The following is a 27629-nucleotide window of genomic DNA, read 5'->3' on the forward strand; positions in this document are numbered from 1 at the left end:
GTTGCCTTTTTTCATTATTTATAGATCCACCGGGACCTCCTTCCAACCCACGAGTAACTGATACAACAAAGACAACTGCTAGCCTAGCATGGGGTAAACCTCACTATGATGGCGGACTTGATATAATCGGCTATATTGTGGAGCACCAAAAAGAAGGAGAAGACACATGGGTGAAAGATACCACGGGGACTGCTCTAAGAATCACAGAATTTGTGGTTGCTAATCTCCAGCCAGGAGCCAAATACAATTTTAGAATTATTGCCCTCAATGCTGCTGGTGCTGGTGAACCAGCAACGATAAAAGATGTTGAAATCAGGGAACGTGAAGTAGCTCCTGATTTTGAATTAGACGCCGAGCTGAGGAAAACTCTTGTTGTTAGAGCTGGACTGACCATTCGGGTATTTGTTCCAATTAAAGGGCGCCCAGTTCCTGAAATCACATGGACCAAGGATGATATTTCACTTAAAGGACGTGCCAGTATTGAAAATACAGACTCTTTCACACTTCTCATTGTCACAGAATGCAATAGATATGATGCAGGAAAGTATGTCATGACCCTTGAAAATGCTGCTGGCAAGAAGACTGGTTTTGTAAATGTAAAAGTCTTGGATACACCAGGGCCACCAATAAATCTCAAGCCCAGAGACATATCTAAAGATACCATCACCCTACAATGGGATATGCCTCTAATTGATGGTGGTTCACGCATAACAAATTATATAGTTGAAAAACGTGAGTCAACACGAAAGGCATATTCAACCATCACAACAAAGTGCCCAAAATGTTCACTTAGGATTCCTAATTTGGCTGAAGGGTGTGAATATTACTTCAGAGTATTTGCTGAAAACGAATTTGGAATTGGTGAACCTGCCGAAACTGCTGAACCTGTAAGAGCGTCAGAGGCACCATCACCACCAGAGAGCCTTAATATCATGGATATCACAAGAAAGACAGTCAGCCTTGCTTGGCCAAAGCCCGAACATGATGGTGGTAGCAAGATTACTGGCTATGTTATTGAAGCCCAGAAAAAAGGTTCAACTCAGTGGACACATATCACAACTGTGAAAACATTAGAATGTGTGGTAAAGAATCTGACTGAAAATGAAGAATATACTTTCCAGGTTATGGCAGTTAATAGTGCTGGAAGAAGTGATCCAAGAGAAAGCAGACCAGTTGTTGTTAAAGAGCAAATGATGCTTCCAGAATTTGATTTGCGTGGCCTTTACCAGAAAACAGTAATTGCCAGAGCTGGTGACAATATCAAAGTTGAAATACCTGTGCTTGGTCGCCCAAGGCCAACTATTACTTGGAAAAAAGAAGACCAGTTAATTAAACAAACTCAAAGAGTAAACTTTGAACATACTGCTTCTGCAGCCATCTTGACCATTAATGAATGCACTAGAAACGATAGCGGCAGATACCCAATCTCAGCTAAAAATATTGTTGGTGAAGTTAGCGATGTTATAACTATACAGGTGCATGATGTTCCTGGACCTCCCACAGGGCCAATCAAATTTGAAGAAGTTTCATCCGACTATGTCACCTTCTCATGGGAACCTCCACTGAATGATGGAGGGGTACCAATAAGTAACTATGTTGTAGAAATGCGTAAAACCGACAGTACTGCATGGGCTGAGTTAGCAACTACTGTTATACGTACTACTTTTAAAGCTGCTCGCCTCACTACTGGGACAGAGTACCAATTCCGTGTTAAAGCTCAGAACAGATATGGTTCAGGACCATCTATCAGTTCAGAGAATGTAATTGCTAACTATCCTTTTAAAGTTCCTGGTCCTCCAGGCACTCCTCAACTGATTGCAGTCACAAAAGATGCAATTAGCATTAGCTGGCATGAGCCTTTGACAGATGGAGGAAGCCCCATTTTGGGATATCACGTTGAGCAAAAAGAACGAAATAGCATTCTTTGGCAGACCGTAAGTAAAGCTTTGATATCAGTAAATACCTTCAAATCAAGTGGTCTTACATCTGGCCTTGCCTATGAATTCCGAGTCATAGCAGAAAATATGGCAGGCAAGAGTAAACCAAGCAAGCCATCTGAGCCAGCATTGGCCCTGGACCCTATTGATCCTCCTGGGAAGCCAGTTCCTCTCAATATTACAAGACACGCAGTAGCACTTAAGTGGAAAAAACCTGAATATAATGGAGGCTTTAAGATAACTGGCTATACTGTTGAAAAAAGAGATCTTCCTAATGGCCGATGGCTAAAGGCTAACTTCGGCAATATACTAGAAACTGAGTTCACTGTTAGTGGTCTCACAGAAGATGCTGCTTATGAATTCCGTGTGATTGCTAGAAATGCGGCTGGTGCTGTTAGCCACCCATCCGAACCATCAGATGCAATAACGTGCAGAGATGAGATTGAAGCACCAAGGATCATGGTTGATGCTAAATACAAAGACACTTTGATATTAAAAGCAGGTGAAATTTTCAAACTTGAAGCTGATGTTTCAGGTCGCCCTCCACCAACTCTGACATGGACGAAAGAAGGAAAGGAGCTTGAAGACACGGCAAAATTAGAAATTAAAATAGCTGATTTCTCAACTGTTCTTCATAATAAGGACTCTATAAGAAGAGATGGGGGTGCCTACACACTTACAGCCTCCAATCCAGGTGGCTTTGCAAAACATATTTTCAATGTCAAAGTACTAGACAGACCTGGTCCTCCAGAAGGGCCTTTGGCTGTGTCTGATGTTACCATAGAAAAATGTGTCCTGTCATGGTTACCACCTTTGGATGATGGAGGCGCAAGTATTGACCATTATGTTGTTGAGAAACGTGAGACTAGCAGATTGGCATGGACAACTGTAGCCACAGAAGTTCCAGTAACAAAATTAAAGGTCACAAAGCTATTGAAAGGCAATGAATATATCTTCCGTGTTATGGCTGTTAACAAATATGGCCTTGGCGAAGCCCTGGAATCAGAGCCTGTTCTTGCAGTAAATCCTTATGTAGTACCTGATCCACCGAAGACACCTGAAGTTACAGCTGCAACCAAAGATTCTATGATTGTGTGCTGGGGACACCCTGATTCTGATGGTGGAAGCCCTATAATCAATTATATTGTAGAACGTCGTGACAGGGCTGGACTACGCTGGGTGAAATGTAACAAGCGGGTTGTCACAGATTTGCGCTATAAAGTATCTGGACTCACAGAAGGTCATGAATATGAATACCGAGTGAAAGCTGAAAACGCTGCTGGTGTAAGTGAACCAAGTCTAAGCAGTCCATTCTACAAAGCTGCTGACACTGTATTTAAGCCAGGTCCACCAGGTAACCCACGTGTATTAGACACAAGCAAGTCCTCAATTACAATTGCTTGGAATAAGCCAATATATGATGGTGGCTCAGAAATCACAGGCTACATGGTTGAAACAGCATTACCTGACGAAGATGAGTGGAAAATTGTAACTCCACCAGCAGGGCTGAAGGCGACTTCCTTTACCATCACTAATCTAAAAGAAAACCAGGAATATAAAATCAGAATATATGCTATGAACTCTGAAGGCATTGGAGAACCTGCTCTTGTTCCTGGGACACCAAAAGCTGAAGAAAGGGTACTGCCTCCTGAGATTGAACTTGATGCAGACCTACGTAAAGTTGTGACCCTCAGAGCTTGCTGTACTTTAAGACTCTTCGTCCCAATTAAAGGAAGACCAGCGCCTGAAGTGAAATGGTCAAGAGAACATGGAGAGTCTTTAGACAAAGCCACTATTGAATCCACAAGCTCTTATACACTACTTACAGTTGGAAATGTGAATAGATTTGACAGTGGCAAATATATACTGACTGTAGAAAACAGCTCAGGCAGTAAATCAGCATTTGTAATTGTAAGGGTTCTTGATACACCTGGCGCCCCACAGAATCTGAAGATAAAAGAGGTTACAAAGTCATCTGTGACTCTCACGTGGGACCCTCCCCTCATAGATGGTGGCTCTAAAATTAAAAATTATATTATTGAAAAACGTGAGGCAACAAGAAAAGCATATTCAACAGTTATGGCCAATTGCCATAAGACCAGCTGGAAAGTGGACAATCTACAGGAAGGTTGCAACTATTATTTCAGAGTTCTAGCTGAAAATGAATATGGAATAGGGCTTCCTGTTGAAACATCAGACTCTATTAAGGCATCTGAAAGGCCTCTTCCTCCAGGAAAAATAACTATATTAGATGTGACACGAAAGAGTGTATCTTTGTCTTGGGAGAAACCTGAACATGATGGAGGAAGCAGAATTTTGGGCTACATTGTAGAAATGCAAAGCAAAGGCAGTGAGAAATGGGCCACATGCACTACCGTAAAAGTTACTGAAGCTGTTATAACTGGACTGATCCAGGGTGAAGAATATTCTTTCCGTGTTTCAGCTCAGAATGAAAAAGGAATCAGTGATCCTCGACAATTGAGTGTACCAGTTATTGCGAAAGATCTTGTGATACCACCAGCCTTCAAACTGTTATTCACTACCTTCAGTGTACTAGCAGGTGAAGACTTAAAGGTTGATGTTCCATTTGTTGGTCGACCCAAGCCATCTGTAACGTGGCTCAAAGATGATGTGCCACTAAGACAAACTACTAGAGTAAACGAAGAAAATACAGACAACAACACTTTGCTAACAATAAAAGAAGCATGTAGAGAAGATGTTGGACAATATTTAGTAAAACTTTCTAACTCTGCTGGGGAAGCTACTGAAATTCTTAACATTGTTGTCCTTGACAAGCCAGGACCTCCAACTGGACCAGTGAAGATTGAAGACGTAACTGCAGACAATATTACCATTTCCTGGGGACCACCCAAATATGATGGTGGCAGTTCTATCAACAATTATATTGTGGAAAAACGAGACACCTCCACTACTGCTTGGCAGATTGTTTCAGCTACCGTTGCCCGAACAACTCTAAAAGCAGCTAGATTAAAGACTGGAAGTGAATATCAATTCAGAATTGCTGCTGAAAACAGATATGGAAAGAGTACATATCTCACATCAGAGTCTGTGGTAGCCCAGTATCCATACAAACTACCTGGGCCTCCTGGAACTCCTTTTGTACCAAAAGTCTCCAGGGATAGTATGGTTGTACACTGGAATGAACCAGTCAATGATGGTGGCAGCAAGATTATTGGTTATCATTTGGAGCGCAAGGAAAGAAACAGCATACTCTGGGTTAAATTGAACAAAGCGGCAATTCCTGACACTAACTTTAAAACAACTGGACTTGAGGAAGGCCTTGAATATGAATTCAGAGTTTATGCAGAAAATATAGTTGGTATCGGAAAAGCAAGTAAAGGTTCAGAATGCTACAAAGCTTATGATCCTTGTGATCCTCCTGGTCGTCCAGAGCCTATCATCGTCACAAGGAACTCTGTTACTCTTCAGTGGAAGAAACCAGCATATGATGGCGGAAGCAAGATCACCGGCTACATAGTTGAGAAGAAGGAGCTACCTGAAGGCCGCTGGATGAAAGCAAGCTTTACGAATGTTATTGAGACCCAGTTTGCAGTAACTGGCCTAGTTGAAGATCAAAGGTATGAGTTCCGTGTCATTGCGCGCAACGCTGCAGGCGTTTTCAGTGAGCCATCTGAAAGCTCGGGGGCAGTCACAGCAAGAGATGAAGTAGAGCCACCTCGCATAAGTATGGACCCCAAATTTAAAGAAACCCTTGTACTGCATGCTGGCGAATCGTTCAAGATTGACGCAGACGTTCACGGTAAGCCGCTGCCTTCTATTCAGTGGCTAAAAGGCGACAAGGAACTAGTGAATACTGCACGCTTGGATATAAAAACCACAGACTTTGCCACAAGCCTAAGCGTCAAAGAAGCCATTCGCGTTGACAGTGGGCATTATGTATTGCTGGCCAAGAATGCTGCAGGTGAAAAGACAGCTTCCGTTCATGTTAAGGTTCTTGACAAACCTGGCCCACCTGAAGGTCCGGTTGTTGTAACAGGAGTCACTGCTGAAAAGTGTTACCTGGCATGGAAACCCCCATTGCAAGATGGTGGTAGTGACATTTCACATTATGTAATTGAAAGAAGAGAAACAAGCCGCTTAGTCTGGACTTTAGTTGATGGCAATGTACAAACCCTTAGTTACAAAGTTACTAAACTTTTGGAAGGCAACGAATATATCTTCCGCATCATGGCTGTAAACAAATATGGGGTTGGGGAGCCTCTCGAATCTGAGCCTGTAATGGCTAAAAATCCATTTGTAGTGCCACTTCCACCAAAAGCCCCAGAGGTCTCGGCTGTTACCAAGGATTCTATGATTGTCGTATGGGAAAGACCACCCTCTGATGGCGGCAGTGAAATTTTGGGTTATGTACTAGAAAAACGTGATAAAGAAGGCATTCGGTGGACAAGATGTAACAAGCGTTTGATAAGTGAACTTCGATACAGAGTTACTGGACTTATAGAAAATCATAATTATGAATACAGAGTCTCGGCTGAAAATGCAGCTGGCCTCAGTGAGCCAAGCCTACCTTCTGTTTATCATAAGGCTTGTGACCCTATATACAAGCCAGGTCCTCCCAACAATCCTAAAGCAATAGATGTTACAAGATCTTCGGTTTTTCTCTCCTGGAGTAAGCCAATCTATGATGGTGGCTCAGAAATCCAAGGATACATTGTTGAAAAGTGTGATGTGAGTGTTGGGGACTGGGCAATTTGTACACCACCAACTGGAATTAAGAAAACAAATATGGAAGTAGAAAAATTGCAGGAGAAGCATGAATATAAATTCCGCATTTGTGCTGTTAACAAAGCAGGAGTAGGAGAGCATGCCGATGTTCCCGGAACTATTGTGGTCGAAGAAAAGCTGGAAGCTCCAGACCTTGATCTTGACTTGGAACTGAGGAAGGTTATCAATGTAAGAGCTGGTGGCTCCTTAAGATTATTTGTTCCAATCAGAGGACGCCCAACACCCGAAGTAAAATGGAGCAAGGTGGATGGTGACATCAGAGAGGCAGCTGTTATTGACAGCACTAGCAGCTTTACCTCGCTGGTTCTCGACAATGTTAACAGATTTGATTCTGGAAAATACACTCTTACTTTAGAAAACAGTGGTGGAACTAAGTCTGCCTTCGTCAGTGTACGAGTCCTAGATACCCCAGGCCCCCCAGTGAACCTGAAAATTAAGGAAATCACCAAAGACTCAGTATCACTTGCCTGGGAGCCTCCTTCGATAGACGGTGGAGCTAAAATTAAAAATTATATAATAGAAAAACGTGAAGCCACAAGGAAAGCCTATGCTGCTGTTGTAACAAACTGCCACAAGACATCGTGGAAAGTGGCTCAACTTCAGGAGGGCTGCTATTATTACTTCAGAGTTTGTGCAGAGAATGAATTTGGAATTGGCCTGCCTGCAGAAACAAGTGACCCAGTTAAAGTTGCTGAAGTTCCTCAACCTCCAGGGAAGATAACAGTGGACGATGTGACAAGAAACAGCGTTTCATTAAGCTGGGCTAAGCCTGAACATGATGGCGGAAGCAAAATTTTGCAATACATAGTGGAAATGCAAGTTAAGGGCAGCGAAAAATGGTCAGAATGTACGCGTGTGAAAGTTCTTGAAGCACTTGTTACTAACTTATCTCAAGGACAAGATTATCTCTTCAGGGTAATGGCTGTAAATGAAAAGGGTAGGAGTGATCCACGGTCCCTTGCTGTTCCAATAACAGCCAAAGATTTAGTTATTGAACCAGATGTACGACCAGCATTCCACAGTTACAGTATACAAGTGGGACAAGACCTAAAGGTGGAAATACCAATATCTGGTCGACCTACACCTACTATTACTTGGACCAAAGATGGCATGCCATTAAAACAGACAACTAGAGTTAATGTCATCGATTCACCTAAACTTACTGTGCTGAGTATTAAAGAGGTCACCAAAGAAGACAGTGGGGCGTATGAAATTGCAGTTGCTAATGTTGTTGGACAGAAATCTGCAGCTGTTGAAATTATAACACTAGACAAGCCTGATCCTCCAAAAGGCCCTGTTAAATTTGATGAAATTAGTGCTGAAAGTATTACATTATCATGGAACCCTCCAGTATACACAGGTGGCTGCCAAATCACTAACTACATTGTTCATAAGAGGGATACAACCACCACCGTATGGGAAACAGTTTCAGCTACCGTTGCAAGAACCACTCTCAAGGTGATGAAGCTCAAAACTGGATCAGAATATCAGTTTAGAATATTTGCTGAAAATAGATACGGGCAGAGCTTTGCCCTGGAGTCTGACACAGTTGTTGCTCAGTATCCCTATAAAGAACCAGGTCCTCCTGGCACACCATTTGTGACAACAGTTACAAAGGACTCTATGGTTGTGCAATGGCATGAACCAGTAAATGATGGTGGAAGTAAAATTTTAGGTTATCATCTTGAAAGAAAGGAAAGAAACAGCATTTTGTGGACAAAGGTAAACAAGACAGTTATTCAAGACACACATTACAAAACATCTAACCTTGAAGAAGGCATTGAATATGAATTTAGAGTAGCTGCAGAAAATATTGTTGGTGTTGGCAAAGCAAGCAAAGCTTCTGAGTGTTACGTAGCGCGTGACCCTTGTGATCCTCCAGGATGCCCTGAAGCTATTATTGTTAAAAGAAGTTCAATTACTCTGCAATGGACAAAGCCAGAATATGATGGTGGCAGCAAAATTACAGGCTACGTAGTAGAGAAACGTGATTTGCCTGAAGGTCGTTGGATGAAAGCAAGTTTCACCAATATAACTGAAACTCAGTTTACCGTAACAGGCCTTACTGAAGACCAACGATATGAATTTAGAGTCATTGCAAGGAACGCCGCTGGAGCAGTAAGCAAGCCATCTGATAGTACAGGACCGATAACAGCAAAAGATGAAGTTGAGCTTCCAAGAATATCCATGGATCCCAAATACAAAGATGCAATTGTTGTAAACGCTGGAGAAACATTCAAACTTGAGGCTGATGTCCATGGGAAGCCAATTCCCACTATTCTGTGGTTGAAAGGAGATAAAGTACTTGAAGATACTGCCCGATGTGAAGTAAGGAATACAGACTTTAAGGCCTTGATAACTGTTAAAGATGCCATACGTGTTGATGGTGGGCAATATATTTTGCAGGCCTCTAATGTTGCAGGAACAAAATCAGTACCAATAACAGTAAAAGTACTGGACAGACCAGGACCTCCAGAGAGTATTCAAGTTTCTGGAGTTACTGCTGACAAGTGTTCCTTAACATGGGCGCAACCGATCCATGATGGTGGCAGTGACATTTCTCACTACATAATTGAGAAGAGAGAAACAAGTCGCCTTGCGTGGACAGTTGTTGCTTCAGATGCTGTAGCCACAATGCTGAAAGTAACAAAACTTCTGGAAGGAAATGAGTATATCTTCCGCATAATGGCAGTTAATAAATATGGAGTTGGGGAGCCTCTGGAGTCTGCACCAGTATTAATGAAAAATCCATTTGTTGTTCCTGGTCCACCAAAATCCATTGAAGTAACCAACGTTACAAAGGATTCCATGACCGTCTGCTGGCATCGTCCAGATAGTGATGGTGGCAGTGAAATAGTTAACTACATTGTCGAAAAAAGGGACAGAGCTGGTATCAGATGGGTGAAATGTAACAAACGCCGAATTACAGACCTGCGATTAAGAGTCACAGGATTAGCAGAAGATCATGAGTATGAATTTAGAGTATCCGCTGAAAATGCTGCTGGAGTTGGTGAGCCAAGCCAAATCACTCCCTTTTGGAAAGCATGTGACCCTATGTTCAAACCTGGCCCACCCACTAATGCCCATGCTGTGGATACTACCAAGAATTCAATTACAGTAGCATGGGGTAAGCCTATTTATGATGGCGGTAGTGAAATCCTGGGATATATTGTAGAAATCTGCAAAGCGGATGAAGAAGAATGGACAATAGTTACCCCACAGACTGGTCTGAGAGTCAATCGCTTTGAGATCAAGAAACTCATTGAACATCAAGAATACAAACTTAGAGTTTGTGCTCTTAACAAAATTGGAGTAGGTGAAGCTGCAGCAGTTCCTGGCACAGTTAAACCAGAAGATAAACTTGAGCCACCTGAACTTGATATTGACTCAGAATTAAGGAAGGGAATTGTGGTTAGAGCTGGTGGATCTGTCAGGATAAACATACCTTTCAAAGGACGCCCAACTCCTGAAATCATGTGGTCTCGAGAAGAAGGAGAATTTACAGATAAGGTTCAAATTGAAAAGGGCCTGAATTACACACAGTTATCCATTGATTACTGTGATAGAAATGATGCCGGAAAATATATCCTTAAACTGGAGAACAGCAGTGGCTCTAAGTCTGCATTTGTCACAGTTAAGGTACTTGACACACCGGGACCACCGCAAAATTTAGTAGTCAAAGAAATAAGGAAAAATTATGCTGTACTGACGTGGGAGCCTCCAGCTAATGATGGTGGGGCAAAGATAAAGAACTATGTGATTGATAAACGCGAATCAACCAGAAAAGCATATGCAAATGTGAGCACAAAGTGCAGCAAAACAAGTTTTAGAGTTGACAACCTTATTGAAGGGGCAATTTATTATTTCAGAGTAATGGCTGAAAATGAATATGGAATTGGTGTTCCAGTTGAAACTGCAGATGCCTCAAAAGCTTCAGAACCACCTTTGCCTCCTGGAAAAGTGACTCTCACTGATGTGACTCAGAGAAGCGCATCATTTATGTGGGAAAAGCCTGAACATGATGGAGGTAGCAGAATTGTGGGGTACGTTGTTGAAATGCAGCCAAAAGGAACTGATAAATGGAGTGTTGTTACTGAAACCAAAGTCTGCAATGCAGTTGTGTCTGGTTTGAGTTCTGGACATGAATATCAATTCCGTGTCATGGCATACAATGAAAAAGGCAAAAGTGACCCTAGACCACTGGCAGTTCCTGTGATTGCCAAAGATCTGACCATTCAGCCAAATATCAAACTGATGTTCAATACATACACTGTACAAGCTGGAGAAGACCTGAAAGTAGAAATACCCTTTATAGCTCGACCAAAGCCTACTATCACTTGGGAAAAAGATGGTCAGCCTCTAAGACAGACGACCAGGTTACACGTTGAAGATACACCTACATCAACTACTTTGTATATTAAAGAAAGCAACAAGGATGATTTCGGTAAATATACTGTGACAGTAACCAACACTGCAGGCACAGCAGCAGAACATCTTAATATCATTGTGCTAGAGAAGCCTGGCCCACCACAAGGACCTGTCCGCTTTGATGAAGTTAGCTCGAATTTTGTTGTTCTGTCATGGGAACCACCAGCATACACAGGTGGCTGTCAAATATCCAATTACATTGTAGAGAAGCGTGACACTACTACCACTACCTGGCAGATGGTCTCAGCGACTGTTGCAAGAACAACTATTAAAGTAACAAACCTTAAAACGGGTAGTGAATATCAGTTTAGAATTAGTGCTGAAAACCGATACGGAAAGAGCACCGCACTGGATTCTAAACCAGTTCTTGTTCAATATCCCTACAAAGAACCAGGTCCACCAGGAACACCATTTGTCAGCATAGCTACCAAAGATCATATGATAGTACAATGGAATGAACCAGTTAATGATGGAGGAAGCAAAGTTCTTGGTTATCATCTAGAACGTAAAGATAAAAACAGCATTCTTTGGACAAAATTGAATAAGGCCCTCATTCAGGACACAAAATATAAATCAGATGGCCTTGAGGAAGGTCTTGAATATGAATTCAGAGTTGCTGCTGAAAACATTGTTGGCATAGGTAAGGTTAGCAAATCATCTGAACTGTATGTTGCTCGAGATGCTTGCGATCCCCCTGGCCGTCCAGATGCCATTGTTATCACAAGAAATTATATAACACTAAAATGGAAAAAACCTGAATATGATGGTGGCAGCAGAATAACTGGATATGTTGTGGAAAAGAGAGAACTTCCTGAAGGTCGTTGGATGAAAGCCAGTTTTACAAATGTAACAGAAACAGAGTTCACAGTAACTGGTCTTGTGGAAGACCAACGATATGAATTCAGAGTAATTGCAAGAAATGCAGCTGGTAGCATAAGTGAACCATCTGAAAGCACAGGACCAATTATTGCCAGAGATGAAATTGAAGCTCCAAGAGCTTCACTGGATCCAAAATACAAAGATGTCATTGTTGTTCATGCTGGAGAAACATTTGCTCTTGAGGCTGACATCCATGGCAAACCCATTCCTGATATTATATGGTCGAAAGATGGAAAAGAATTTGAAGGAGCAACTGCAAGAATGGAAATTAAGTCTACCATTGAGAGAACAACCCTCACAGTCAAAGATTGCATCAGAGTGGATGGAGGCATTTATACACTTAAACTGAGCAATGTTGGTGGCACAAAGTCTATACCAATCACTGTAAAAGTACTTGACAGACCTGGACCTCCAGAAGGTCCTTTGAAAGTTACAGGTGTGACTGCAGAAAAGTGTTATCTGGCATGGGGACCACCTTTACACGATGGTGGCTCTAACATTTCACATTATATTATAGAAAAGAGAGAGACAAGTCGACTTTCATGGACACAAGTGGCATCTGATGTGCAAGCTCTGAACCACAAAGTAACCAGGCTTCTTCCAAACAATGAGTACATTTTCCGTGTAATGGCTGTCAACAAATATGGAATTGGTGAACCACTGGAATCCGAGCCTGTGTTGGCATGTAATCCATACAAACCTCCAGGCCCTCCTTCAATACCTGAAGTTTCTGCAATCACAAAAGATTCTATGATTGTAACCTGGGGTCGTCCAGAGGATAATGGTGGTGCTGAAATTGAAGGGTACATACTAGAAAAGCGAGACAAAGATGGTATTCGGTGGACCAAGTGCAATAAGAAGAGACTAACAGACTTAAGACTCAGAGTAACTGGACTTACAGATGGCCATTTCTATGAATTTAGGGTTTCTGCTGAAAATGCTGCTGGTGTTGGTGAACCTAGTGAACCATCAGTTTTCTATCGAGCCTGTGATGCAGTGTATCCACCAGGCCCTCCAAGCAATCCGAAGGTGACAGATACCTCCAGATCATCTGTGTCCCTTGCATGGAACAAGCCCATTTACGATGGTGGTGCACCTGTTAAAGGATACATTGTGGAATTTAAAGAAGCTACTGCTGATGAATGGACAACTTGCACACCTCCATCAGGTTTACAAGGAAAGCAATTCACAGTAGAAAAACTTAAAGAGAATAGTGAGTATAATTTCCGCATCTGTGCTATGAACTCTGAAGGAGTTGGAGAACCAGCAACTATACCTGGTAGTGTTGTTGCTGCTGAAAAAATTGAACCTCCTGAAATTGAACTTGATGCAGATCTCAGAAAAGTTGTCACCGTACGTGCTAGTGGCACATTGCGATTGTTTGTCACTATCAAAGGGAGGCCAGAGCCAGAAGTAAAGTGGGAGAAAGCAGAAGGCACTCTGAGCGACAGAGCCCAGATTGAGGCTACCAGTTCATATACAATGTTGGTCATTGATAATGTAAACAGATTTGACAGTGGTAGATATAACCTGACCTTAGAAAACAATAGTGGCAAAAAATCTGCTTTCGTTAACGTGAGAGTGCTTGATACACCAAGTGCACCTGTGAACTTGAACATCAGAGAAGTGAAGAAAGATTCAGTGACATTAGCTTGGGAGCCCCCACTTATTGATGGTGGTGCTAAAATTACAAATTACATCATTGAAAAACGAGAAACCACAAGAAAGGCATATGCCACTATTACAAATAACTGTGCCAAGAATGTCTTCAGAATTGATCAGCTACAGGAAGGATGTAGTTACTACTTCCGTGTCTTGGCGGCAAATGAATATGGAGTTGGTTTGCCAGCAGAAACAACTGAACCAGTTAAGGCTTCTGAACCACCCTATCCACCTGGAAAAGTTACCCTTGTTGATGTTACACGCCACACTGCTACTATTAAATGGGAGAAACCTGAGAGTGATGGTGGCAGTAAAATAACTGGCTATGTAGTAGAAATGCAAACTAAAGGAAGTGAAAAATGGAGCACCTGCACACAAGTTAAAACATTAGAAGCAACAGTATCAGGATTAAGTATGGGAGAAGAATACACTTTCCGAGTATGTGCTGTCAACGAAAAAGGGAAGAGTGATCCAAGACAGCTTGGGGTTCCAGTAGTTGCGAAGGATATTGAAATCCAGCCTTCAGTTGAGCTCCTTTTCAACACTTTCAGTGTTAAAGCTGGTGAAGATCTTAAGATTGATGTGCCCATCAGAGGAAGGCCAGTTCCATCAGTTAGCTGGAAGAAGGATGGACTGCCTTTAAGAGAGACAACAAGGGTAAATGTCCACACATCAAAGACATCAACCTCACTAACAATCAAGGAAGCATTGAAAGAAGATGTAGGGAGTTATGAATTAAATGTTTCAAACAGTGCTGGCTCTACAACAGCTTCCATTACTGTAATTGTACTGGACAAGCCAGGACCTCCAACAGCATTGCATATTGACAATGTCAGCAATGATAATGTAACCATATCTTGGAAACCCCCGGAGTATGATGGTGGATGTCAAATTAATAATTATATTGTGGAGAAGAGAGAAACAACTACTACAACATGGAGTATAGTGTCTGCAGCAGTTGCACGAACTTCGATAAAAATAATTCGCTTAACCACAGGATCAGAATATCAATTCCGTGTTTCTGCAGAAAATCGCTATGGCAGGAGCACCTTCGTTGAAACTGCACCTGTTGTTGCAGAGTATCCATTTAGTCTTCCTGGACCACCTGGTACTCCCCGAGTAACACACGCAACTAAAGCCTTCATGGTTGTAACCTGGCAAGAGCCAGTTAATGACGGAGGTAGCAGAGTACTTGGTTATCACCTTGAGCGTAAAGAAAGAAGCAGCATCCTTTGGACTAAAGTAAATAAAACCCTTATAAGTGACACACAGATGAAGGTCACAGGCCTTGATGAAGGACTAATGTATGAATATCGTGTGTATGCAGAAAACATTGTAGGAATAGGTAAATGTAGCAAATCATGTGAGCCTGTTGCTGCAAGGGACCCATGTGATCCTCCTGGCCAACCAGAAGTGACTAACATTACAAGAACATGTGTCTCACTCAAATGGACCAAACCAGAATATGATGGTGGTGCTAAGATCACAGGCTATATTATAGAGCGGAAAGAGTTACCAGATGGTCGTTGGCTGAAGTGCAACTTCACCAATGTGCAAGAAACTTTCTTTGATGTAACAGGACTTACTGAAGACCAGCGATACGAATTCCATGTAATTGCAAGGAATGCTGCTGGACTATTTAGTGAGCCATCTGAATCAACTGGGCCAGTGACTGTAAAGGATGATGTTGAGGCTCCAAGAATTATGATGGATGTCAAATTCAGGGATGTTGTTGTTGTTAAAGCTGGAGAGATCTTGAAAATCAATGCCGATATTGCAGGGCGACCCTTACCAGTAGTTTCATGGACAAAGGATGGCAAAGACATTGAAGAGAAAGCAAGAGTTGAAATTGTTTCAACTGATAGCACTACTGCAATAACTGTCAAAGACTGCATTCGACGTGATTCAGGGCAATATGTGCTAACATTACAAAATGTTGCTGGAGTTAGATCATTGGCTGTCAATTGCAAAGTACTTGATAGACCTGGTCCACCAGCAGCCCCACTAGAAATCAAAGGACTTACTGCTGAAAAATGTCATCTGTCATGGGGACCGCCTCAAGAAAATGGAGGTGCAGAGATTGACTATTATATTGTGGAAAAGCGTGAGACCAGTAGAATTGCATGGACTATTTGTGAAGCAGAGCATCCAACAACATCCTGCAAAGTGACAAAACTACTTAGAGGAAATGAATACATCTTCAGAGTCATGGGGGTTAACAAGTATGGTGTTGGTGAGCCTTTGGAAAGTGAAGCTGTCAAGGCCCTTGATCCATTTACTGTTCCAAGCCCACCTACATCTTTAGAGATTACTAGTGTGACAAAGGAGTCCATGACTATTTGCTGGGCAAGACCTGACAGTGATGGAGGTAATGAAATTTCTGGATATGTGATTGAAAGGCGTGAGAAAAACAGCTTGAGGTGGATACGTGTGAACAAAAAGCCCGTTTTTGATCTAAGGGTAAAATCTTCAGGCCTTCGGCAAGGATGTGAATATGAATATCGGGTATTTGCAGAAAACGCTGCAGGTCTTAGTCTTCCTAGTGATACTTCACCACTCATTAAAGCAGAAGATCCTGTTTTCCTTCCATCACCTCCATCTAGGCCTAAGATTGTGGACTCTACAAGGTCACATATAACAATTGGATGGACAAAGCCATTATTTGATGGTGGTGCTCCTGTTACTGGATACACAGTTGAATACAAGCTAACCAGTGAAACTGATTGGTCAACTGCTATTCAAAGCTTAAGAGGTACAGAATACACTGTAATCGGTCTTACATCAGGAGCTGAATATGTTTTCAGAGTAAAGTCTATCAACAAGGTTGGCACTAGTGATCCAAGTGATGTTTCAGAACCTCAGGTGGCAAAAGAAAGGGAAGAAGAGCCTGCATTTGATATTGACAATGAAATGAGAAAGACTTTAGTCGTGAAAGCTGGTGGCTCATTTACAATGACTGTACCTTTCAGAGGAAAGCCTATCCCTAATGTAATGTGGAGCAAGCCAGATACTGACCTTCGTACTCGAGCAAGTATTGATACTTCAGATAACCGCACCTCAATTACTGTTGAAAAAGCAACCAGGAATGACTCTGGAAAGTATACACTAACATTGCAAAATATTGTAAGCACAGCTACTTTGACATTAGTTGTCAAAGTGCTTGACTCACCGGGACCTCCATCTAATATCGTTGTAAAAGATGTCACAAAAGAATCAGCCGTGTTATCTTGGGAAGCTCCTGAGAACGATGGAGGTGCTCCTGTGAAGAACTATTATATTGAAAAACGAGAAGCAAGCAAGAAAGCTTGGGTCACTGTAACCAACAATTGCCATCGTCTTTCCTACAAAGTTACCAATCTGCAAGAAGGTGGAATTTATTACTTCAGAGTCTCTGGAGAAAATGAGTTTGGTGTTGGAGTCCCAACGGAAACAAAGGATGGAGTGAAAATAACAGGTTTGTTCTTTAAAATATGTTAATTATATATACATGTGAGTGCATGACTATCTACCCATGCATACACATGCACACTAATTGTTTACAGGACTTTAGTCTTAATGTGTAATGTTTATATTACTGTTATTAATTTATTGTAAGGCAGTAATCAAAATTTTAGGTGTCTTGAAAACACCTAATAACTCTAATAATATTTTAATATAGGCATGCAAGATAAAACTTCACTATTTAGGGAAGTTTTTGATGTTTAATGCTGTGTTGTGTTTTTAATATACGATTGGGAGCCGCACAGAGTGGCTGTGGAAACCCAGCCAGATGGGCGGGGTATAAATTATTATTAGTATTAGTATTATTTAAATGTACAGCTTTCCTGTGGAAAATATGTGCTTGCTGAATACATTAAAATTAAGTGGAATGCATATGACACATTTGCTCTCGATTCATCTTCTATTTATTCATTTCTTGATCATCTTCTCTTTATTTTTCAGAAAAACCAAGCCCACCCGAAAAACTGGGAGTATCAAACGTTACTAAAGATAGTGTATCTCTTGTGTGGCTAAAGCCAGAACATGATGGAGGAAGCAGAGTTGTCGGCTACCTTGTTGAAGCCCTAGAGAAAGGGCAGCAGAAATGGGTCAGATGTGCTGTAGTCAAGACAACTCATCATATTGTCCAGGGTCTCAAGGAGAATGCGGAGTACTTTTTTAGAGTATTTGCTGAAAACCAAGCAGGTCTAAGTGACCCCAAAGAGCTTCTTCATGCCGTTACAGTTAAAGAACAACTAGGTATGTGGAAATGGTGCATTCTTCTTGGAATCACCTCGGTGACACTGATGGCAATTTGGCATCTGCTAAAAACAGGTCATAATAACATGTCTACTTTGATCTAAAGTTGACTGGTATTTTACTTATTCTTTAAGTTTTTATGTAATTTTAATGTGTATACTGCCTTGTGATGTTTACATGAAAGGTGGTATAAAAATAGTTTTAATTAATAAATAATAAATAGTTAGCATAGAGCTCATACAAATTCAGATGAAAATGCACTTGAAAACCATTGTTTATAACATTTTGCAAATGTATTTTTTCAGAATCTCCTGAAGTCGACATGAAAGGTTTCCCGAACCACACCGTTTATGTAAGAGCAGGTTCAAACCTAAAAGTAGAGATTCCAGTTTCTGGAAGACCATTGCCGAAGGTGACTTTATCCAGGGACGGCATTCCTCTGAAACCAACGATGAGGTTTAACACTGAAACCACAGCTGAAAGTGTCATCGTTAATCTCAAAGAAAGTGTGGCTACTGATTCTGGTAGATATGACATCACAGCTTCCAACTCCAGTGGAACTACTAAATCTTTCCTTAAGATTGTTGTCCTAGACAGACCAGGCCCTCCAGTTGGTCCTGTTGTTGTAAGTGATATCACTGAACAAGGTCTTACCCTTAAGTGGGAGCCACCTCGTTATGATGGCGGAAGTCAAGTTACCAACTACATTGTGCTGAAAAGAGAAACAAGCACTGCTGTGTGGTCTGAAGTGTCTGCAACTGTTGCTAGAAACATGATTAAGATCACGAAACTAACAACAGGAGAAGAATATCAATTCCGTATTAAAGCAGAAAATCGCTTTGGCATAAGTGACCATATTGACTCAGCATGTATAACTGTGAAGCTTCCTTACAGTAAGTGACTTTTTGTTTGCTCATTTTCTGAGTTTTTCAGGCATGTATTTGTGATTTATTAACCTGTACTTAATATTCATTTAGCACCCCCTGGACCACCTTCCACACCATGGATCACCAACGTGACTCGAGAAAGCATCGTTGTTGGATGGCATGAACCTGTTTCCAATGGAGGCAGTGCAGTCATTGGCTACCATTTGGAAATGAAGGACAGGAACAGTATTTTATGGAAGAAAGCTAACAAAACGATTATACGCACAACTCACTTCAAGGCCTCCAATATCACCGCCGGTCTCATTTATGAGTTCAGAGTGTATGCAGAAAATGCAGCTGGTATTGGAAAAGCAAGCCATCCATCTGATGCAGTTCTTGCTATAGATGCCTGTGGTATGTAGTCTGTAGTAAAGGATAAGAATCATATTTCATATAATGAATTTAATAGAAAATATTTATTTGGTGAGTCATTGTTGAATGAACACATTAATTCCAAATGTTGTTGCTGTTTCATACTGCAGAGCCGCCAAGAACCCTTCGTGTCAAAGATATTTCCAAAACATTTGTCAATCTTTCTTGGACACAGCCAGCTTTTGATGGTGGCAGCAAAATTACTGGATATATTGTTGAGAAACGTGATCTTCCAAATGGAAGATGGACAAAAGCAAGCTTCACTAATGTCATTGAGACTAATTTCACTGTATCAGGATTGACTCAAAACTCCCAATATGAATTCCGTGTTTTTGCTAAGAATGCTGCTGGTTCAATTAGCAATCCATCTGATGTTTTAGGCCCTATAACATGCGTGGATACATATGGTAAGTAATTAATAACGCATAACCACTGATATCCAGTTATATGTTTGAGTTTAAGGTAAATACTGTTAACAGAAATTCTAATTTGAATTCAGGGGCCTTAGCTGGGCAGCACAGTACAGTTTCAAGCTTGCCTTTCACTATCAGAGGATACTAGGAAATTATTATTTGGCACTGAATGCTGCTTTGTTATCAATCTTTCTGAGAATTTCAAAAATGTTAATATATTTTCTATTCCGCTTCTTTTTCATTAAGGTGCACCTGAAATTGATGTACCCCCAGAATATACAGAAGTAGTCAAATACAAAGCAGACACAGCAATTAAACTGAAACTTGGCATCTCAGGAAAGCCTGTGCCTACAATTGAGTGGTTCCACAATGGTAAAGAAATACATACCAGTGCCCAGGTATCCATTGAAAACACCACAGAATCTTCAGCTATACTGATCAAAGAAGCAACCCGTATTAACAGTGGAAGTTACGAACTGAAATTAAAGAATGCCATGGGTTCTGCATCTGCCACCATTAGGGTACAGATACTTGGTATGTTTGGAGCATTTTCATATTATTTTCTTCTGTCAATTCAACTAGCTGTATCCATTATTGCCTATTTAAAATATATAATTTTCTTGCATATTAAACAGATAAACCAGGACCACCAGGTGGACCTATCCATTTCAAAACTGTCACCGCAGAAAAGATTACCCTTATGTGGCAACCGCCAGCAGATGATGGAGGTGCTGCTGTAACACATTACATTGTTGAGAAACGTGAGACAAGCCGTGTGGTATGGTCTGTGGTTTCAGAGAAACTTGAAGAATGCATTGTCACTACCACAAAAGTCATAAAAGGAAATGAATATATATTCCGTGTACGAGGCGTAAACAAATTTGGTGTTGGTGAACCGCTGGAATCTGACACTGTCATAGCTAAAAATGCATTTGGTAAGTTAAAGCAGATGGCCATTAATACCTTTTTTATTATCTCTAGGTGATTACCTATTAGTTTATATTGACCTAATGTTATTTTTGTTTCAATAAAAATGCAGTTACACCTGGACAACCTGGTATACCAGAGGCTTCCATGATAACTAAACAGTCTATGACCATAGTCTGGAGCAGGCCAACTGTAGATGGTGGTAGCGAGATAAATGGATATTACCTTGAGAAACGGGATAAGAAAAGTCTAAGCTGGTTCAAGGTGTCTAAAGAAACCATTCGTGACACCAGGCAGAAAGTGACGGGACTAACAGAAAGCAGTGAATATCAGTTCAGAGTTTCTGCTGTGAATGCAGCTGGGCAAGGTCCCTTCTCTGATGCATCGGACTTCTACAAAGCTGAAGATCCTATAGGTAAGAAACCTTTCATTTGATTGTGCAAAAATGCAAAGGTCAAATTATACACATTCTTGAAACTGTGTAAGGGCATATATTGCTCTAAGTTATTGCTATTAGTTGTCAGGGTTGTCAAGACTCATTTTTGTTACTTGCATTTTGCAGAAAAACCTGGGCCACCTCTTAAGCTAAAAGTTGTGGATACTACAAAGACATCTGTCACACTCAGCTGGACTAAACCAGCCTATGATGGAGGAAGTGCAATTACCAGCTATGCTATTGAAAAGAGAGAAGGGGAAGAAGAAGAATGGACTCTGGTCAGTGCAAGAGGAGAAGTGCGAACCACAGAGTATGTTGTTTCTCACCTTCAGCCAGGAATCAATTACTACTTCCGTGTAGCTGCTATAAATTATGCTGGACAAGGTGAACCCATTGAAATGACAGAAGCTGTACAAGCTAAAGACATACTTGGTATGTAAATTCTATTATTATATTTAATATTCAGTATTTTCATCTTTTCCCCAAATACGAATTATTTTTCTTTTAACTTAATTTTATTATTATTTTGTTTTTTGCAGAGGAGGCACAGATTGATCTAGATGTTGCTCTCAGAACCTCCATTGTGGCTAAAGCAGGTGAAGATGTACAGATAATGATTCCATTCAAAGGAAGACCACCTCCAACTGTCACATGGAGAAAGGGTGACAAAAATCTAGGTGTTGATGAAAGATACAGCATTCAGAACACAGAATCGTCCACACTCCTTAGTATTCCTCAAGTCACTCGCAATGACACAGGAAAATATGTCCTCACTATTGAGAATGGAGTTGGAAAACCCAAAACTTCATTTGTGAACGTTAAAGTCCTTGACACTCCATCTGCATGCCAGAGACTGCATCTTAAACATGTTTCTCGTGGAACTGTGACATTGGTATGGGACCCACCACTCATCAATGGTGGTTCTGAAGTAACAAATTATGTCATTGACAAAAGAGATGCCACAAAGAGAGCATGGTCCTCTGTTACAGCCAAGTGCTCTAATACATCATTTAAGATAACTGACTTGTCAGAGAAGATCCCATACTTCTTCCGTGTTCTTGCAGAAAATGAAAATGGATTGGGTGAACCATGTGAAACTTCAGAACCAGTGAAAGCAGCAGAAGTCCCTGGACCTGTACGGGATCTGGCCATGAAAGATTCAACAAAGACGTCTGTCACTTTACAGTGGAGCAAACCTGAATTTGATGGTGGTAGTATCATAACCGATTACGTTATTGAGAAGAAACTGAAGGATGAACATGAATGGTCATATGCAGGGGCAAGTAAAGCATGCGAATTTGAAGTTGAAAAACTTAAGGAGCTTTCTGTTATGGAGTTCAGAGTTTCTGCAAAGAATGAAAAAGGAAGAAGTGATTTTTCTGTAATTGGACCCATTACAGTGAAAGACTATGTAATAACACCTGAAGCAGACCTTTCTGATATACCTGGAGGACAAGTAACAGTGAGAATAGGTTATAATGTACATGTTGAATTACCATATAAGGGAAAGCCCAAGCCAACTATGAGCTGGCTGAAAGACAACATTCCTCTTAAAGAAAGTGAACAGGTTCGCTTCAAGAAAACTGAAAACAAAATAACTTTAAGCATTAAGAATGTGAAAAAAGAAAATGGTGGCAAATATACCTTAATTCTTGATAATGGTGTTCACAGGAAGTCATTCCCAATCACAGTTATAACACTTGGCCCACCATCTAAGCCCAAGGGACCCATTAAACTAGACGAAATCAGAGCAGATAGTATGGTTCTTTCATGGGGTGTTCCTGAAGATGATGGAGGAGGAGAAATCACTGGCTACAGCGTTGAGAAGCGTGAAACCTCACAGACCAACTGGAAAATGATCTGTTCTAGTGTGTCAAGGACAACCTTCAAAGTTCCCAACCTTGTTAAAGATGCAGAGTATCAGTTCAGAGTCCGTGCAGAAAACAGATATGGAGTGAGCCCACCACTAAACTCCATTGAGGTCATAGCAAAACACCAGTTCAAACCACCAGGTTCACCAGGGAAGCCTGTTGTTTACAATGTGACAGCTGATGGAATGACCATATCTTGGGATGCTCCAGTCTATGACGGAGGAGCAGAAATTACTGGATACCATGTTGAAAAGAAAGAACGAAATAGCATATTGTGGCAGAAAGTCAATTTGTCACCAATATCTAATAGAGAATACAGAATTACTGGATTAATGGATGGTTTGGACTACCAGTTCCGTGTATATGCAGAAAACTCTGCTGGATTAAGCTCCGCTAGTGACCCGAGCAAATTTGCCTTGGCCGTTTCCCCAGTAGGTAAGTGACTGATCACTGAATATAATGCACGTGTCTCAACACGCTGTTGGAATTTATGCTGAATTATATTACTATTAATGCACCTGTGTTTCTTTCAGATCCACCTGGCACCCCTGATTACATTGATGTGACTAGGGAGACTATTACTCTGAAGTGGACAGCACCTCTGCGTGATGGAGGCAGCAAGATTGTGGGCTACAGTATTGAGAAACGTCAAGGAAGTGGTGATCGCTGGGTCAGATGCAATTTTATTGATGTCAGTGAATGCCAGTATACAGCTACAGGACTTAGCCCCGGCGATCGGTATGAATTCAGAATACTTGCAAGAAACGCTGTTGGAACTATCAGCCCTCCTTCTCAGTCTTCGGGCTATATCATGACCAGAGATGAAGCCGGTAAGCCTTATTTATAAGCATGTTACGTGTAAGCTCTCCTAAAGTTTATGGGCCACAGCACTTTATTTACAGCCAATGGCTGTATTACTGAATGACTTTGAATTCTGGTGACTATCTCACTATCTGCTAAGCAACTGATTAACACTGTCCATTGCTACTAACACTGTAAATCAGGAGTAGGCAACCTTTTCCATCCAAAGCACACAGTCCCTCATGGATAATCTTCATGGGGACACATGCTTGGTGTGGAGGGCAGAGGCAAAAATGGAGAGAGCAGTGGATGTGGCTCTTACTTTTGTTCAGTAGGCTACATTCCAGACATGCAAAAAATAAGAGGCTTCTACTTTTCTCTTTCTCCCTCTCTTATGTCTCTCAGAAGGAAAATGACTGTGTGTGTGTTTGTTTGTGTGTGTGTGTGTATCTTTGTATTAATGTAACATTTTCATATACAGCTGTGTATTTTTGTAATATTTTGTTTAAGTTGTCTGTTTTTGCTTCAGTTTTCTGTACAGCATTTTGAGTTATTTTTAATATAGTAAGTGATGTACAAATTAGTTAATCAATCAATCCTCGATGTAGCCAAGCAAGGGGTATTATCACTCTTCAGAGACACATTCCAGTCATGCAAAATCACTTGAGCAGACTTCCTCATCCTCAGCCCTCCAGATGTTTTGAGACTACAATTCCCATCATCCCTGACCACTGATCCTGCTAGCTAGGGATCATGGGAGTTGTAGGCCAAAAACATCTAGAGGGCTGAGGTTGAGGAAGCCTGCACTTGAGGAATGTGTGAAGCTGCCTCAGAGAGGGTTATGACTTGAGAGTGGGGATGACTGACTAGGAAAAATCCTGAGGGCTAACTGGAAAGCTTGGGCTTCCTCATCCCTGCTGCAAAAGATCATAAACATGAACTGAGTGACTCAATTTTTAAAAAAAAACCACAAACTGATATTATGCGGAAGTTTTGTATTTAATATTAAGTGACACTCTGACATAAAATAACTAGTATAGCTCTTTATATTGTTTTGTAAGAAAATACATTGCTGACCATTAAGTGAACATTATTTTACTTCTTTTTATTCTTTAGTTGCGCCAAATATTGAGTTCGGTGCCGAACATTTTGAAGGTCTTACAGTGAAAGCTGGGGAAAGCATAAGGTTTAAAGTTTTCATCACAGGCCGGCCAGTTCCTCAAGTGATGTGGTATAAAGATGGACAAGAGATTGACAAGAGGCTGAATATGGAAATAAACAATGCAATTGGCTATAGCACCTTGTTTGTTAGAGATGCTTCCCGGGAACATCGTGGAGTATACAGAATAGAAGCCAAGAATGCATCGGGCACCAGACAGGCAGACATAACCATAAGAGTACACGGTAACTTTCCTTATATGAAATTGAGCAACTTTTATTTAGCATTCTGTTCATTCTATATTAAAATAAGAACAGATAAAAATAACTGATAATTGACTGTTACAGATACCCCAGGAAAAGTCGGTGGGCCAATACGATTCACCAATGTTACTGAAGAGAAGGCGTCGTTATGGTGGGAGGCGCCTGCTAACGATGGCTGTGCAGCCATTACTCATTACGTGATTGAAAAGCGTGAGACCAGCCGAGTATCCTGGGCATTGATTGAAGACCACTGTGAAACATGCAGCTACACGGCACACAAATTAATAAAGGGCAATGAATACCAGTTCCGTATCTCAGCAGCCAACAAGTTTGGTGTCGGCAGGCCACTGGAATCTGATCCAATCGTAGCACAGGCACATTATAGTAAGTTTACATTAAATTGAGAAATCTTAAATTACAGTGTTGGCAACCTTGTTGAGGATGTTATCTGATTGGCTTCTTTTATTTTACAGCTGTCCCCGAGGCTCCTGGCACTCCAGAACCAAGCAACGTAACAGGAAACAGCATTACACTTACATGGACAAGGCCAGCATCAGATGGTGGAAGTGACATTAACCAATATATCTTGGAGAGAAGAGAAAAGAAAAGTATTCTCTGGGTTAAAGTGTCCAGCAAGAGGCCCATTTCTGAGACACGGTTCAGAGTCACAGGCCTAACCGAAGGCAATGAATATGAGTTCCATGTCATGGCGGAAAATAACGCAGGAGTTGGGCCGCCAAGCGGTGTCTCAAGGCTGATTAAATGCAGAGAGGCAGTTCATCCACCAAGTGCTCCTACTGTTGTCAAAGTGACCGACACATCAAAGACAAGTGTCAGCTTGGAATGGACCAGGCCTGTTTTCGATGGAGGCCTGGAAATAATTGGCTACATCATCGAAATGTGCAAAGCAGATTTAGGAGAATGGCATAAAGTCAATGCTGAGACTTGCATTGCTACCAAGTACACTGTGGTTGATCTAGAACCAAACGAAAACTACAAATTCCGAGTCAGTGCTGTAAATGGTGCAGGCAAAGGAGAAAGCTGTGAAGTTTCTGCTTCGGTGCAAACAATAGATAGACTCTCTTCCCCAGAACTTGATATTGATGCTAGCTTCAAGCAGACACATATTGTCAGAGCAGGTGCAACTATCCGTCTGTTTATTGCCTTCAAGGGCAGACCTGTTCCTACTGCTGTATGGTCCAAAGCAGATTCATCTCTTAGCCTGCGTGCTGACATACATACAACAGACTCATTCAGTACATTAACTGTGGAGAACTGTAACAGAACAGATGCTGGCAAATATATATTGACTGTAGAAAACAACAGTGGTAAGAAATCTGTTGCCTTCACTGTTAAAGTACTAGACACTCCAGGGCCACCAGGCCCCATTACATTTAAGGATGTGACCAGAGACTCTATCACTTTAATGTGGGATGCTCCTATTTTGGATGGAGGTGCTCGCATCCATCATTATGTCGTGGAGAAGCGAGAAGCAAGCCGTCGCAGCTGGCAGGTTGTCAATGAAAAATGTACTCGTCAAATTGCTAAGGTCACAGATCTTGCAGAAGGTGTGCCCTATTTTTACCGTGTTTCAGCAGAAAATGAATATGGAATAGGTGAACCTTGTGAATTAACAGAGCCAGTTGTAGCCACAGAAGAGCCTGCTCCACCTAAGAGATTAGATATTGTTGATACTACCAAGTCATCTGCAATACTAGCTTGGCTGAAACCTGATCATGATGGTGGTAGTCGCATCACTGGATACCTCCTAGAGATGAAACAAAAGGGATCTGACTATTGGCTTGAAGCCGGTCAAACTAAACAGCTGACTTTTACAGTTGAAGGTCTTATAGAGAACAATGAATATGAGTTCCGTGTCAAAGCAAGGAATAATGCTGGCTACAGTCAACCAAGAGAAGCCTTTTCTTCTGTTATTATTAAAGAGCCACAGATTGAGCCAACTGCAGATCTCAGTGGAATAACTAAACAACTTATAACTTGCAAAGCTGGTAGCTCTTTCACTATTGACATACCAATTAGTGGACGTCCTGTTCCAAAGGTAACATGGAAACTTGAAGAAATGAGACTCAAGGAAACAGACAGAGTGACTATAAAGACAACAAAGGAAAGAACCACACTGACTGTTAAGGAGAGCATGAGAGGTGACTCTGGTAAATATTATTTGACACTTGAGAACACAGCTGGCGTGAAAACTTTCACTGTCACAGTCGTTGTTATTGGAAGACCTGGTCCAGTTACACGCCCCATAGAAGTATCATCTGTGACAGCCGAATCCTGTGTGTTGTCATGGAAGGAGCCTGAAGATGATGGTGGCACTGGTATTACAAACTATATTGTTGAAAAACGTGAATCTGGTACAACAGCATGGCAACTGGTAAATTCCAGCGTCAAACGTACACAGATCAAAGTAACTCACCTCACTAAATATATGGAATACACTTTCCGTGTAAGCTCAGAAAACAGATTTGGTGTCAGCAAGCCAGTAGAATCAGTACCGATAGTGGCTGAGCATCCATTTGGTAAGTAAT

The 27629-nt window shown here is 41.3% G+C and overlaps 1 protein-coding gene across 1 annotated transcript in view; it reads left to right on the forward strand.

Moving 5' to 3' along the window:
• The window catches only part of TTN (titin), a 291856-nt gene that overhangs the window by 244323 nt on the left and 19904 nt on the right, over positions 1 to 27629 (forward strand). Inside the window, exons 280-293 of the mRNA XM_081202301.1 lie at positions 25 to 17127; positions 17616 to 17912; positions 18218 to 18805; positions 18890 to 19192; positions 19321 to 19617; positions 19870 to 20157; positions 20259 to 20558; positions 20663 to 20965; positions 21113 to 21418; positions 21526 to 23292; positions 23391 to 23687; positions 24775 to 25062; positions 25165 to 25464; positions 25554 to 27620. Coding sequence (XP_081058427.1) covers positions 25 to 17127; positions 17616 to 17912; positions 18218 to 18805; positions 18890 to 19192; positions 19321 to 19617; positions 19870 to 20157; positions 20259 to 20558; positions 20663 to 20965; positions 21113 to 21418; positions 21526 to 23292; positions 23391 to 23687; positions 24775 to 25062; positions 25165 to 25464; positions 25554 to 27620 — 24504 coding nt within the window. The remainder of the gene's footprint in view (positions 1 to 24; positions 17128 to 17615; positions 17913 to 18217; positions 18806 to 18889; positions 19193 to 19320; positions 19618 to 19869; positions 20158 to 20258; positions 20559 to 20662; positions 20966 to 21112; positions 21419 to 21525; positions 23293 to 23390; positions 23688 to 24774; positions 25063 to 25164; positions 25465 to 25553; positions 27621 to 27629) is intronic.

This window comes from Podarcis bocagei (assembly GCF_964188305.1).
Source record: "Podarcis bocagei genome assembly, chromosome: 1".
NCBI lineage: Eukaryota > Metazoa > Chordata > Lepidosauria > Squamata > Lacertidae > Podarcis > Podarcis bocagei.